Source organism: Geotrypetes seraphini, chromosome 14 (assembly GCF_902459505.1).
Source record: "Geotrypetes seraphini chromosome 14, aGeoSer1.1, whole genome shotgun sequence".
Taxonomy (NCBI): domain Eukaryota; kingdom Metazoa; phylum Chordata; class Amphibia; order Gymnophiona; family Dermophiidae; genus Geotrypetes; species Geotrypetes seraphini.
In genome coordinates this window covers 401,382-416,893 of record NC_047097.1, presented here as the reverse complement: position 1 = coordinate 416,893, position 15,512 = coordinate 401,382, and the positions used below count along the sequence as shown (strand labels likewise).

General features: G+C 46.0%; 2 protein-coding genes across 7 annotated transcripts in view; one reads left to right on the top strand and one right to left on the bottom strand.

The window, feature by feature from the left end:
* The window catches only part of CLDND1 (claudin domain containing 1), a 67,593-nt gene that overhangs the window by 31,757 nt on the left and 20,324 nt on the right, over window positions 1-15,512 (top strand). The window lies entirely within an intron of this gene.
* Window positions 1-15,512, bottom strand: part of LOC117348016 (claudin domain-containing protein 1-like) — a 53,411-nt gene that overhangs the window by 36,905 nt on the left and 994 nt on the right. For 2 of the 6 annotated variants that reach the window (XM_033919585.1, XM_033919591.1), the window contains exon 1: window positions 12,945-13,366. The exons of 2 other annotated variants lie outside the window; for them this stretch is intronic. Coding sequence is in view for 2 of the 4 variants with exons in the window: in XM_033919592.1 (XP_033775483.1) it covers window positions 12,945-13,224 (280 nt within the window). In the remaining 2 variants the exon portion in view is untranslated. Of the gene's footprint in view, window positions 1-12,944; window positions 13,370-15,512 lie in introns of those variants that run through there. 2 more of the 6 variants (XM_033919593.1, XM_033919592.1) reach the window with 2 other exon arrangements.

Here is a 15,512-nt window from a genome sequence, read left to right as displayed (position 1 = left end):
GGTGGCAAAAAGGGCAAACAGAATGCTAGGAATGATAAAGAAGGGGCTCACGAACAGATTGAAGGTTATCATGCCGCTGTACCGGGCCATGGTGCGCCCTCACCTGGAGTACTGCGTCCAACACTGGTCGCCATACATGAAGGACATGGTATTACTCGAAATGGTCCAGAGAAGAGTGACTAAAATGGTTAAGGGACTGGAGGAGTTTGGAGACCGTGAGAGATTGGAGAAACTGGGCCTCTTCTCCCTTGAAAAGAGGAGCCTGAGAGGAGACATGATCGAAACATTCAAAATACTGAAGGGAATAGACTTAGTAGATAAAGACAGATTGTTCATACTCTCCAAGGTAGGGAGAACAGGAGGGCACCCTCTAAAGTTGAAAGGGGATAGATTCCATACAAACGTAAGGAAGTTCTTCTTCACCCAGAGAGTGGTGGAGAACTGGAACCCTCTTCCGGAGTCTGTTGTAGGGGAAAACACCCTCCAGGGTTTCAAGACTAAGCTGGACAAGTTTCCTGCTAAACTGGGACTTACACAAGTGAGGCTTGGTCTTTGACCCGGGGGCCGCCGTGTGAGCCTGACCCAGCAGTGGCAATTCTTATGTTCTTAAAGATTAGGACAATTAATATCAGTAGTATCTAGATAAATAATAAAATGTGAACAATATAAAATTTGAAATAGCAAATAATTTAATGGCAGAACAATCTGTGCAATTTAACAACAGTCTCTCTGCTTCTTGACTTCCCAAAAATAGCAATGGGGGCATGCTCAGGAAATCAGGAGTTATCAATAAGTGCTAATTTAATGGTCTTTCAGATGCACTATTTCTATAAAAGCAAAAAAATATTGTCTCTGTTTGAAAAAGTCCGTCGAAATATGCCGAGTCCATATGTTTCATCTGTGCAATCCTCTGTTCTCCCCCTGAGCTTCATAGAGCTTCTGCTTGTGCTGTCTTGTAAAGCTATGACAATCGGAAACAAAGCAGCATTAATACAATTTCCAGATTGTAAAAAGCAAAGGGTTATCTGTCTTTCAGTGGAAATTTGGAATGGAGTCACAGCGAAGCCAGGTAGACATCCACCACATACAGTGAAACTGGCACACATTTTTTTCACAGATCTTTGGACTCCAAGAGCATGATTTTATGCAAAGACATTAATTTCCTTTATTGAATCATCAGCTTTTTTTTCCCCCTTTCACATAACTCAGTGTTCTCCCTAGCGTCTTTTAGCAGGGCACCTGGCTGTTTCCTCTACCGCGGTCCCACCCCTGGAATAGTATTGTTATGTGTGTAATAATACCTGACCAAACACTAATACAGTGGAACCTTGGTTTACGAGTAACACGGTTTGTGAGTGTTTTGCAAGACGAGCAAAACACTCAGCAAACTTTTGTCTTGCAAACCGAGCACCGCCCCGATAAATGAGCTCTCGGCAATGGTGGGTACCTGCCTGTGGGTGCTGCAGCACTTTCAGCGTGGTGGCTTCCTTCCCTCGGGGTCCCCGTGTGGCTGCCCTCCCACTGCCAACCAACAACCCCCCCCCAGCAGCGGGAGAGATGCCCACTCTTTCCCGCTACCAAGAAATACTTGCTGCCGCGTGCACCCACTGCAGGGAGAGATGCCCACTCCTACTTTACAACCCCTCCCCCTGCCTCCAACGCCCCCTCCCCCTTACCTCTAAGTAGATGACCTGCGGTGAAAGGTCACTTGGACACACAAAGTCAGAGGCGTGAAGAAAGTACAAGAGATTTATTACAGAATGCATGCTGGACCCCTGAGCTCCAAGCTGGCTCAGAAGTGCCGAAACTAGGAAGTTACAGAGATATTTATTCATTTTTCTGGCTATACAACTGAATTCTAGAAAAAGCTTTTCACGTGTTACTTTTCTTAACACTCATTGGTTCTAAGCTCACACTAGCAGGTCACTAGCAGGACACTTATCTAACTCTTACAGTTAAATGTACAGAAGGGCAGGATACATCATGGCTCAAACTCTTATCTATTTAGCTTACAATGTGGTAAGGCAGGGACATACATTTTAGGCAAATGAGGTCAATAGATTGTACACTGTTTTCAGCTATGTAGGCCAGAGCAATATTTTAAACAACAGTTAACCATTTCATGACCCTACAGCGGGACACAGATTCCCTCCTCTCTGCGTCATCCAAAATGGGCCTTCCCTTCCCCGGTGCATCCCGAGGCTCTGATTGGCCCAGGTTGTATAGGGCCCCTGCCATGGCGGCACCCCTGGACTAGCGCTTATTTTTGTCACCAAAAGCTGACGCCGCTTTTCTTAAATGACTCGGCATTTTTAAAGAATCCACAAGAGAGCTAATTTCAATGCTGAAGAACCCATCTGCATGTTATTGTCGGAGACTGCTAGAAAGCTCGCTATTGACAGAGATAATCCGCTGCTAAAATGCGTACAGGCTAAACCATTGGTAAACAGTTTAATGACAGCTTTAAAGTATTGAGAATTTGGGCCTTAGTCCTTCAAAGAAGCACAGTTACTTACCATAACAGTTGTTACCCAGGGACAGCAGGCAGATATTCTCAACAGTGGGTGATGTCACCAATGGAGCCCTGCAGCGGACAACCTCGAAAGTAGACTTGCTTGAAGATCTTTGAAAGAGCTTCCGAGTGCTGCACCGTGCATGCGCGAGTGCCTTCCTGCCCGAGTTAGGGCGCACGTCTCCTGTGAGGAACCTCAGTTCAGATATCTAGCTAAGAAGCCAACCAGGGGAGGAGGGTGGGTTGTGAGAATATCTGCCTGCTGTCCCTGGATAACAACTGTTACGGTAAGTAACTGTGCTTTATCCCAGGACAAGCAGGCAGCATATTCTCAACAGTGGTGAACCTCCAAGCTAAGCATAATGGGATGGAGGGAGAGTTGGCAAGTTAAGAAAAAAGATTTTGCAAAACAGATTGGCCAAAATGGCCATCCCTTCTGGAGAAAGTATTCAGATAGTAATGAGAGGTGAATGTATGAACTGAGGACCAAGTGGCAGCCTTGCAGATTTCCTCAATAGGCGTTGATCTGAGGAAAGCTACAGACATAGCTCTAACTCTGTGGCCCGTGACTCGACACTGCAGAGGGAGACCAGCCTGAGCATAGCAGAAAGAGATGCAAGCAGCCATCCAGTTAGAGATGGTACGCTTCGAGACAGGGTGCCCCACTTATTTGGATCGAAGGAGATGAAAAGTTGTGGAGCTGTCCTGTGAGGTTGAGTGCGTTGCAAGTAGAAAGCCAAGGCACGCTTGCATTCCAAAGTATGGAGAACCTCTTCTCCAGGGTGAGAATGAGGCTTTGGAAAAAATACTGGAAGAACAATAGATTGATTGATGTGAAATTCTGAAACAATTTTAGGAAAGAATTTTGGATGAGTACGGAGGACCACCTTGTCATGATGGAAAACTGTGAAAGGTGGATCCGCAACCAAAGCTTGTAACTCACTGACTCTTCGAGCAGACATGAGGACAATCAAGAAAACCACTGGGGGTGGTTTAAGTGGTGGATGAACATTAAAAAGTCCTTTCATAAAGAGGGAAACCACAGGATGTGCTGACAGAGGTTTCCCATCAAGAGGCTGATGAAAAGCAGCATTCGCACTGAGATGGACTCGGATAGATATAGACTGAAGTCCCGAATGTGATAAGTGAAGTAAATAATCCAAAACAGAAGGCAAGGAGGTAGACATTGGCGAGTGGAACACCAAGCAGAAATTCTGGCCGTAACACTGCCGAGTGGACGGCTTTCTGGAAGCTACCAAAATATCTTGTACAGACTGAGAGAACCGTATAGAGTCTGTTAGGTTGAAAGGTACCGAGCTGTTAAGTGTAGAGACTGCAGGTTGGGATGTAGCAAGGATCCTTGACTCTGAGTAAGCAGAGAGGGAAAAACTGGTAGAAGCAGAAGCTCCCTGGTACTGAGTTGAAGTAGAAGGGAGTACCACGGTTGTCTGGGCCACCGAGGAGCTATCAGAATCATGGTGGCACGTTCTGTCTTGAGTTTGACAAGAATCTTGAGAATCAGAGGGAATGGAGGGAAGGCATAGAGAAAGTGATCCGTCCAGAGTATATTCGAGAGCAGAACTGAGGCAGCTTGTTGTTGAGGGGAGACGCAAAGAGGTCTATCTGAGGGGTTCCCCATTGAGCAAACACCTGACGTAGAGGCGAGGAATTGAGTGTCCACTCGTGAGGTTGCAGAAGTCGACTCAATTTGTCTGCCAGACAGTTGTGCTGACCTTGAATATATACAGCTCTGAGAAAGATGTTCTGATGGATTGCCCAATCCCACAGCTTCAGAGCTCCCGTACTTCCCTGTTTGTTGATATAGTACATGGCGACTTGGTTGTCTGGCTGGACAAGGACTAAGTTGTCGTGAAGAAGGTGTTGAAAAGCTTTGAGAGCATTGAAAATCGCTCTGAGTTCCAACAGATTGATGTGATAAAGATGGTCCGCAGGAGTCCAATGACCTTGGGTACGGAGTCCGTCGAGATGGGCTCCCCACGCGTAGGTTGACGAGTCTGTTGTGAGAACCTTCTGATAAAGGAGATTGTGGAACAGCAAACCTCTGGAAAGATTGGAAGAGAGCATCCACCAGTGGAGAGACTGCTTCAACAAAGGAGTTACTGTAATTTGTTGAGAAAACGGGTCGGTAGCTTGTTGCCACTGAGATGCCAGGGTCCACTGAGGTATGCGAAGGTGAAGTCTGGTAAAAGGAGTTACGTGAACTGTAGAAGCCATGTGACTAAGCAGAACCATCTTTGTCTTGCTGAAATTGATGTGAAATGAGACACTTGATGGCAAAGGCGAATGAGGGTATCCCGACGTGGTGGATGTAGAAACGCTCTGAGCTGGATTGGGGTCAGCTGGGATTTTGGAAAGTTGACTTCGAACCCCAGACTTTGGAGGAACATAATAGTCTGTTGGGTTGCTGCAATAACCCCTTGTTGAGAGTGAGCCTTGATAAGCCAGTCATCCAGGTATGGAAATACTTGAAGACCCTCGGCACGGAGGGCTGCAGCCACCACCACCAGACATTTCGTGAAGACTCTGGGGGATGAGGCGAGTCCAAAAGGAAGAACTCTGTATTGTAGATGAAGATTCTCCACACTGAATCGAAGATATTTGCGAGAGGCTGGATGAATCGGGATATGAGTGTAAGCCTCTTTGAGATCCAGAGAGCATAGCCAATCTCCCTGATCCATCAGGGAATATAAGGTTGGTAAAGATAGCATCTGAAACTTCTCTTTGACTAGAAATTTGTTGAGGGCTCTGAGGTCCAGAATGGGTCGCAAATCTCCCGTCTTCTTTGGGACTAGAAAATAACGGGAATAAAAGTCCCATTGGTTCAGAGGAACCTCCTTGACAACTCGAAAGCGAAGAAGAGCCTGAGCTTCCTGAAGAAAAAGGGGAAGTTGCGATCTGGAGGCACCTGAAGAAAGTGAAGTGAGTATCCCTCCCGAAGGATGGTGAGAACCCAGAGATCTGAGGTGATCATCTCCCACTGGTGATAAAATTGGTGAAAACGACCTCCTATGGGCAGAAGAGAATTTTAATGCAGGGAGGTTGGCATGCTCAGACTGGGAATGTCAAAAAGACTGAGCTGGTTTAGTCGCAGCAGGAGTCTGAGCCTTCTGCTGTCGTTGTTGTTGTGGAGGCCTAGGCGGAGGCTTGGAGAAAGCTGATGTCTTTTTTGGGAATAACGACGTGGTGGTTGCTTGTATGGCCGAGCAAGAGGAGTCTTAGGCTTCGGCCAAATCAAGGAAGCAAAAGAGCGCTCATGTTCAGAGAGGCGCTTTGTAGCAGCTTCAATAGAATCATCAAAGAGTTCATTTCTCTGGCAAGGCAAGATCGCTAGACGGTCCTGCAGATTGGGATCCATATCAACAATGCGGAGCCAGGCTAGACGGCGCATGGCTACTGCAAAGGCCGAAACTCTAGAAGAGAGCTCAAAGGCATCATAAGTGGCTTGCAGCATGAAGAGGCAAAGTTGAGACAGAGTTTTAATGATCTGTTTGAATTCTGGAAGACTTTGTTCCTCAAGAGCCGGGTAGAATTTAAGCAGTAATTTGAGGAAATGGTTAAAATAAGCTGTGAAAATGTAGTTATAATTGAGATTTCTGTTAGCCATCATGGAATTCTGGTATAATCTGCGGCCAAACTTGTCCATGGTACGGCCTTCCCTGCCTGGAGGGACCGCAGCGTAAAGCTTAGATGGATGAGCTTTCTTTAAAGAAGATTCCACCACCAAAGACTGATGGGATAATTGAGATTTCTTGAAGCCTTTGCAAGGTACTGTGCGATACCTGGATTCCAGCTTGGATGGAATGGCTGTGATAGAATAAGGAGTTTCCATATTCCTTAAGAAAGTTTGCTTCAATACTGGAGTCATAGGAAGCCTCAAGGTCTCCTTTGGTGGATGAAGCAACTCCATGTCGGCCAAGTATTCAGGTGTATACTTGGAATCAGAGTGGAGATCCAGTTGAAGAGCTTTTCTCATGTCGGAAGACGAACCTGGCAAAAGAGGCAGACTTTGAGGTTGAGGCATCTTCAGGAGAAGGAGTGCGAGACCGAGGAACTACTAAGTAGGAAGGAGAAGCCTCTCTGGAATACTGAGACAGAGGCTCAGAGTCCAGGCGCACTTTGAGGAAGCTGCACTACCTGCGTGAGGAGGAGTCAGTGAATGTTTGTGCTTCAAAACCTTCGATGGTGAAGTTCCCGGGGTTCGAGGAACAGATTGGGTCGAGGCAGGAGGAGAAGCTCCCTCAGAGGCGGTCTCGATGGAGGAGACTTAGACCTCGATGGACTCTGAGGAGAAGCAGCCAGTGTAATAGCTTTGCGAGACTTATGTTTAGATTTGGAAGAAGTCTCAGTAGCCTTGGATAAATGAAGCATAGAAGTCTCAGTATCCAGAGAAGGCGAAGGTTTCTGTTGTAGAGATGTCTCATGAGGAAGCTTGGAAGCGAGATGCCTCAAATGCCTCGAACGATGCTTCGGTCAAAGTGGAGGAGACTGTGTCCGAGGAGTAGGTGAAGAGTCACTGGATGAGAAACGGCGAGACTTCCGAGGCTTGCCTCTAGGTGCTTCCACCGGGGTCTCAGACTGCCGCTCAGGCTGGCTCACAGGAAGCAGGGTCGAGGACAGGAGGAGTTGAGCCATGACCGAGGAAATCTGCGTGGTCAGAATGGCTTTTAACATGTCCTTGAACATGGGCACCAAGACAAAAGGATCAGGTCTCGAAGGTGCAGCAGTGTGCTCTAAGGAGAGCGACCTCGAGGTTGAGTATTCCCGATGCTTGGAGGCACGCTTAGCTGGAGGTCTAGTCGAGGCAGGTAGGCCGGCAAATATGGCCTGGGATGCCTATGACTCTGGAGGCTTCTTAGGAGTAGTACCTGAAGGAGAGACAGGAGACTTACCCGTCGGGGTCTTCAGAGGAGCTGCCTTCGAGGCCGAAGGAGTCGAGGTCGAGGCTTTGGTGGAGGCAGAAGCTGGAGTCGAGGTCGAGGCCGTCTCCGAAGCCGAGGTCGAGGCCGTCTCCGAAGCCGAGGTCAAGACCTTGTCAGTCGGCTGGTCCATCGTGCCAAAAAGTTGAAAGAGCTTGGCACGGTGCCGACGAAGGGCCGAGGTTGAAGGGTAGCACAGCGTGAACAAGCGTTGGGACAATGTTCAGGACCCAGACAAACAATACACCGACTATGAGGATCAGTGATTGAAAGGGTCTTGTTGCACTGGCTATATTTTTTGAACCTGGTTAGAGGCCGGGACATAGAAAAAACGAAGCCCAACATACCGAACGAGGTAAGCGGCCAGGCCTAGGCCATAAGGCCGCTGCTGTAAGAAAAAAGAAAAAAAAAGGTTTTTTTTTTAAATTTTTTAAAAAAATATTGTATAAGAAAGAAAATAAGAATGAAATGTGAGCATAGCGACTAATAAAATAACAAAAGCTGCTGTGAGAGAAGGCAACGAAGGCTGCAGAGCTGAAAGAAGAGGACTTCTCGGCTCTGCGGAAAACGTTGAACTGAGGTTCCTCACAGGAGACGCGCGCTCTAACTTGGGCAGGAAGGCACTCGCGCGTGCGCGGTGCAGCACTCAGAAGTTCTTACAAAGATCTTCAAGCAAGTCTGCTTTCTAGGCTGTCCGCTGCGAGACTCCGTCGGTGACGACACCCATTGTTGAGAATTTGCTGCCTGCTTGTCCTGGGATAATAAATAAAACTAATCCCAAGTTGTTTGCATTAGACAGAAAAGCCTCTTGTATGTGAGTTTGGACCTGTGGAGGGAGTTGTTGAGAAGTTATTGCTCTGAGCTTCTCGGTGTCTTGGATCCTCCTGATTTCTCTATGAGGCTGATAGCAAACCTTAACCACCACTAGGTTAAGGACTGCGCAGGCCTCAAATACCACAAGTTATGATTGTAGTTCCAGGTTTCTCATCATCATTATGCAACACAAATTGTATGGATGCATTTAGATAATCTCTTGTAGACTTATATTTGATAACTTAGAAATGATTTATAGTAGACAAAATTTTTCCAGTCCCTGGGAGTTCTTTTCCTGTCCCTGCCCCATTCCTACAAGCTTTGTCCTCATTTCCACAAGCCTCAAACATTTTAAAATCATAAGTGTTCGAGGCTTGTATGGTGAAGGCAGAGCTTACAGGAATGGGGCCTGGGCAGGGGGACTTGCGGGTACGGAGCCAAATTTATCCCCATGTCATTCTCTAATTCATAGTGCAAACAGTATTTCTATTCTATTTTGCTTCCAATACAGCAAATAAGGTGACTCTACTACACTTCTTGGGAAGCTTCCTGTATTAATATTAATTAACAAAAGAGACATTTATGTGACACTGCAGGAATTTCACTGAGCACAATAACACACACTAAGACAATAATCAGAATTCTAGTATATAGTTTACATTAAAAATGAATAGAAATTGAAACAAGAATATAGAGCAAGGAAAAAATATATATATGTCCTACCTAAGGTTTCCAGATTTTTGGGAACGGAAATCTGGACCCATGGCCCCACCCCCAGCCCAGCCCCCCTCAACCTGGTCACTTGTCGGGAGGGCATCTGCGCACGTGCTGATGTGACATGATGTTGTCACATGCCTGCGTGTGATATCACCACAATGCAGAGAAGACTTGACATAATAAAATAACAAGAAGACATGAAAACGATGTTTCCCACAAAGGGGATGAAAAAATCATGTAGAGCAGAGCACTACCACTGCCCTGCCAGAATAGAAGAAAAATTGATAACCTGAAGGGTAGAAAAGTTGTCCCCTGAATAGTACCCCATAATATAGCGGAAATTGAAACTGAGCTAAATTGAGAAGCAATCGTTAGCTTAACTTCTTGTGTGCTCCTGAAATTGAACCCAATGGATTTAAAAAAAAAAAAAAAATTATTTTAATGCTAAACTGCAAGGATAGCCATAAGAAGAAACAAGGACAGACTTAAGAATAAAAGACCTTATATAATAACAAGGTGTTTAAGGTGTCTGATCATTAGAATATGTAATCAATGGCCCTCAAATCTTTTTAAAATTATGATAATTTCCTTGCTGTATAGCAAGCACTCTCTCCATTTTATAAATATGACAAACTGACACCTTAAAAACCTTGTTATTATATAAGATATAGGTGGGGTGGGATTAGGAAATATGATATTTGCTAATTGATTTATTATTAATGGATGGGGTGGATGGGGAGGGATTCTTTTATACTTTAATGATTATAAGTAAGAATGTCAAGTGATTTGTAAAAAAATTTTTTTGATTGATTATTATACACTTGTTGTAAGATATGAAAATGAATAAAGATTAAAAAAAAAAAAAAGAATAAAAGACCTTATCAGTCAGAGAAAGCAAAGTTGCTTACCTGTAGGGTGACATCTCTGTGCATGTTGTTGCCACAGAGGGGTCACAGATTGCATGGTGCAGACCCTGCCTGGTGACAAACAAAAGTTTGGCACACTTCCCAATAAAGGGACAAGCCCTACAAATATTCCTTGTCAAGTACAAAGTGTCCAACCCAGTCAAATAACATTATTCTCAAATACAGCCCTGCAGTTTGTATAAGACTGAATTTTGACTTGGCCAGTACTAGACTTGCACAATCTGTGTTCCATATGTGGTGATTTGGTGTCGGATGGGCTGGGGATGGCATCAATGGGAACTCCACTAACTTGGGAACATGAGAATGTTACTGGCCAGACTTTATGGTAGATATCCTTCAAACAGGATAGTTGGATAGGCTGGAGTGAGCTTGGATGGCAACTTAAGCATTTGGAACCTAGGCCAATTTTACAGTCTACAACCCAGAAATATCAAAAAAGAGACAAGTTAATTTAGTCATGTATTTTTAATGGCTATAACTAATGGGCAGACTGGATGGACCATTCAGGTCATTATCTGCTGTCATTTACTATTATGTTACTATATAAGGAAGCCATGCTTCTAGAGGAATGTATCTTTATGGATATAGGTGGTCGCATTCCACTTCCAATATAAGCTGAAGAAGTGGCCATATGGATCTATCTTTAAATGGTTAGTTTCGAGGCAGGGCAGCCTTTCCAGGCAGTCAAAATTCATTTGTAACCTCCAGATCCGATCCACAGCATCATACTGGAGGAAATAGAATAAGCAGCATTTTGCTCACAACCGAAAAGATCATACAGAGCATCAGCTACATAAACCATTCCTGATATCAGAAGCTGGTGATTCCTCCTAGCCATTGCTTCCAAATCATGGTGCAACTTAGAGTAGAAAGCACAGATGACAAAAGACGCAGCTGCTTTTAAACTCAAGGCCGTGGCTTCAAATAGCTTCTTAAGAACAAAATCCAGCCTGCGGTCCTCAGCTTCTTTTAATACCACACCGTCTTCACTGGGAAGGGAGGTATGCTTGGTAACCTATGCCACCAGGGAATGCACTTTTGGTGGAACAAAGAGCTGGTTAAATTCAGCACCCATCAGATACAGCCAAGGCTTTTGCTAACCATAGAGGCCCCTCCAGGACCTCCCAGTGGTCTGTTAGCATTTTCATAATGTATTGATGAGAGGGTAAACATGTGATTTGTGCTTTTATGCTGCTTATAAGTCAGTCAGCACTGTGTGACTGAAGACTGGAGGGATTCCATGATTACCTCCAAAAGCACTGAGGGCTTAAACAGCCTGCACATAGCCTCAATCTGACTCAAATTGGGAAATCTAAGAAGGCTGCCATGGAAGCGATTTTAGTGCCAAAGATGGCCTGTGGACTACACTGGGGTCCAAAAACTAGAGATTTAGGGATTTTAGAGGTGGGGTCCATGGCTTTAATCCCAGAACACAAAAAAATTATACTTTTATAGACACCCTCCTGATTTTGATTTAAAGGCTGTCAGCCTGTTACTCACTGAGCCATGTTATGTGCTAGGGGCTGCTTGTAATGAAGCTGCAGACAGCTTACTGAACTTCTGCTTCATACAAGCATGGAATCCGAACTGCTTGTCTCTTCAGACTGCCTCATAGGCCCAACAGCCATCTGGAGATCTCAACCCCCACTGAAACCTTGTGTGCGCAGTTGAGGGAGGAAAGCAGTTGGCTCCAATCCTGGAAAAACTGCCACAGAGCCACTCAGCCTGTACTCAAGCCCATTACAGACAGAACCTGAGGCGAGCCTTGCTCCCAATTCACTGACCTCCCAGACTGTTAGTGCAGGCTGTCCAAGTGGGTGCACTGCAAGGCAGTCTGTCCCTTGGATGCAGACCTCCGTCTTTAGAGTCTGCGCTCTCCTGTAGCCAGAGATGTCCCAAGAATGCAGCACCAAAAAATCTTGCAAAATGGTAAGCAAAAACTGAATTTAATGAAAAACATTAGCAGAAACGACAGGCTCCTACCATCTCGCTTGTAGAGAGACAACTGAGGAATTGGAGGACAGCCCAGAGAGATGGGAAGAGCAATAGAATGCTAATGAGTAGAGTTACCAGACGACCGGGGAAAACCTGGACATGTCCTCTTTTTAGAGGTCTGAGTGCCTGGAAGGACTTTCCTAACCCAGTAGTTTATCTGTGTTTTGGAAAGCCCTGACCTCCCGGCCGCATCTGGAGGATCTCTGAGTATGCGTGGATGATGTCACATGCATCCATGCATGCTCGGATACCCTCCAGACATGACCCAGAGGTCAGAAAACAAGACAAGGCTTTACAGAGGGTGGGATGTAATGGGGCAGGGTTAGAGGCAGAACAGGGCGGGGCCAGTTTTCCCACCCAGGGCTAGTTTTTAAGCCAGATGGGAAATAAAGGGCTTGGGCGGGTGGCAGGTTTTTGGCCTATTTGGCTCTGGAATGCGTTGCCAGAGGATGTGGTAAGAGCAGATAGCATAGCTGGTTTTAAGGAAGGTTTGGACAAGTTCCTGGAGGAAAAGTCCAAAGTCTGTTATTGAGAAAGACACGGGAGAAGCCACTGCTTGCCCTTTATTGGTAGCATGGAATGTTGCTACTCCTTTGGGGTTCTAGAATCTTGTTACTCTTTGGGATTCCGGAATCTTGCTATTCTTTAGGATTCTGAATGGAATGTTGCTACTCCTTGAGTTTTGGCCAGGTACTAGTGACCTGGATTGGCCACTGTGAGAACAGGCTACTGAGCTTGATGGACCATTGGTCTGACCCAGTAAGGCTGTTCTTATGTTCTATCCTTTCATTCATCCCAGAATCCAAAGAGATATGTGTGTCTGTGCGTGTGTGTTGGAGGGAGGGAGTTGTATAGAGCAGTGGTCCCCAACCTTTTTGACACCAAGGACTGCTTTTATAGAAGCAAATTTTTCCAAGGACCGGTGGTGGCTGGGGAGGGGGTGGGGGATTAGGGGCAGGTTCATAGGGCAGTTTTATACACAATATACATTACAAATCTATTATTATTAAGTTATAATATCATAATAGAAATTATACAACTTACCATAATGCAGAATCAGTGGGAGCCCTGAGCTTGTTTTCCTGCAACCAAACGAACCCATCTGGGGACGATGGAAGACAGTGACACGTGTGTAGAAGAACCCCGATGACCCTGCCAACCCATCTCCCTGCGCACCACCTTTCCATCTCTCCCTCCCATCCCCCACTTGCAGCAGAACTCTGATGACCCTCCGACCGCGAGGCCCCACCAACCTCTGTTCTGAAAAGCGGCAGCAGCGGCAACACTGAACAAGCTGCTTTGCTGCCTTCCCTGCCAGGGCCATTCCTCTGCCACCACTTCACTTATGACTTAAGATCTAAAGGCGAAAAAACAGTGCAACAAGGATGCTGGGCTGTATAAAGAGAGGTATAGCCAGTAGAAGGAAGTTGTTGATGCCCCTGTACAGGTCGTTAGTGAGGCCCCACTTGGAGTATTGTGTTCAGTTTTGGAGACTATATCTGGCGAAGGACGTAAGAAGACTTGAAGTAGACCAGAGGAGGGCGACGAAAATGATAGGCTTGTGCCAGAAGACGTATGAGGAAAGACTGGAAGCCCTGAATATGTATACCCTAGAGCAGTGGTCAGCAAACTGCGGCTCTTTAGCCACTTGAGTGCGGCTTGTGGCTCGTCTAGAGCAGGGGTGCCCAACCAGCTTCCCTTCCCCATAAAGAGGATGCTGAAGCGCCAGGCTGACCAACTTTCGTCAGAGAGGAAGCTCTGGGCCAGCCAATCGCTGCCTGGCTGGCCCGGAACTTCCTCTCCGACGTTAGAATTGACGTCGGGTGGCGAAGGTTGGTCGGCCCGGCACTTCAGAGTCCTCTTTACGGGGAAGGGAAGCAGTGAAAGCTCAGAACTTGGCGGTGGCCTGTTCCCCGATGGCGGCAGTGGCAGCCTGTTCCCCAATGGCGGTGGCTTGGAGGAGGACAGGGAGAAAGAAAGAAAAGGGGGGACAGGGAGACAGACAGAAAAGGGGCATGGAGAGAGAGAGAAAGGGGGCATGGAGAGAGAAAGAAGGTGGCATGGTGAAAGAAAGAAAAAAAAGTTGGGGGAGGGAATGAGGTCTGGAGGAGAGGAAGCATACAGGAGGCTGAAAGAAGAGAAAAAATATTGGATGCAGTCAGAAGAATAAAGTGCCATCAGAGACTCATGAAATCACCTGACAACAAAGGTAGGAAACATGATTTTATTTTATTATCTGCTGTCTATATTTTGCACTATGGCCCCCTTTTGCTAAACTGCAATAGCTGTTTTTAGCGCAGGGAGCCTATGAGAGCAGCACGGGGCATTCAGCGCAGCTCCCTGCGCTAAAAACCGCTATTGCAATTTAATAAAAAGGGAGGTGGTATATTGGTCTATTTTTGTATAGTTATTACTGAGGTGACATTGCATAAAGTCATCTGCCTTGATCTCATTGAAAACCCGCAGAATATAAATGATAATTAACATTTTCTCTGTGTATAGTGTGCTTTGTGTTTTTTAAATTTTATTGTTGGTAGATCATTTTGACTTGGCTACGAAGGTAAGGAGGAGGGAGGGATGGAGGGAGGGAAGCTGCTGAAAGACATCTAGTAATCCTTGCAGGCTTGACTGTGCAGGGAATTATTTTTGTAAAATCATGTTTTGTTATGTGACTGGCATTATTTAGACTTTAATTTCTATGAATGAATAGAATGAAAATGATATAAAATTGCTTGCTTGTTTTTATGTGCGTGCGCTGAAGGGAAGTGGAGAGAGTGGGCTGAGAACGCTGAAGGGAAATGGGGAAGAGAGAGTGGGGAGAAAACATTGATTTATAAATTGACAATTGTACAGAATATTGTTTCTTTTTATACTTTAATATAATAAGTTCAGTATAAAACTATTCGAGGCTTGTGTGGATGGGATCAGATGGTTTGCGGGGATGGGGACCAAGGTCATGGGGATGGGGCGAGGTTGGAGACAAATTTTTTCCCTGTGTCATTCTCTAGGCTTTGCCACGAATCGATTTCAACTACATGCAGTTGACCGGTGTGTCAGTCGGGTTGATGTAGCCATCGTAGCGCAAGCGGGCACGGGGTATGGCTCTCAAAAATTGTTGTACTGCTGATCTTTGGCTCTTTTGACTAATGAGTTTGCCTATATCACTGGCCTAGAGGAAAGGAGGGACAGGGGAGATATGATTCAGACGGTGTCAGGTCAAAAGCGTGCCGGGACAAAGGCGCGCCCAGACAATTGAGTGCAGCGCGCGCCGCCGCGCCGCTCTAAATTACTGTTTTTAGTGCTCCGACGGGGGTGTGTGTGTGGGGGGAACCCCCCACTTTACTTAATAGACATCGCGCCGCGTTGTGGGGGGTTGTAACCCCCCACATTTTACTGAAAACTTCACTTTTTCCCTGTTTTTAGGGAAAAAGTTCAGTTTACAGTAAAATCTGGAGGGTTACAACCCCCAAACCCCCCATAACGCCGGCGCGATGTCTATTAAGTAAACTGGGGGGTTTCCCAACAAAACCCCCCGTTGGAGCCCCTAAAAACTGTAATTTAGAGCGGCGTGGTGGCGTGCGCTGCGCTCAATTGTCTGCGCGCGCTTTTGTC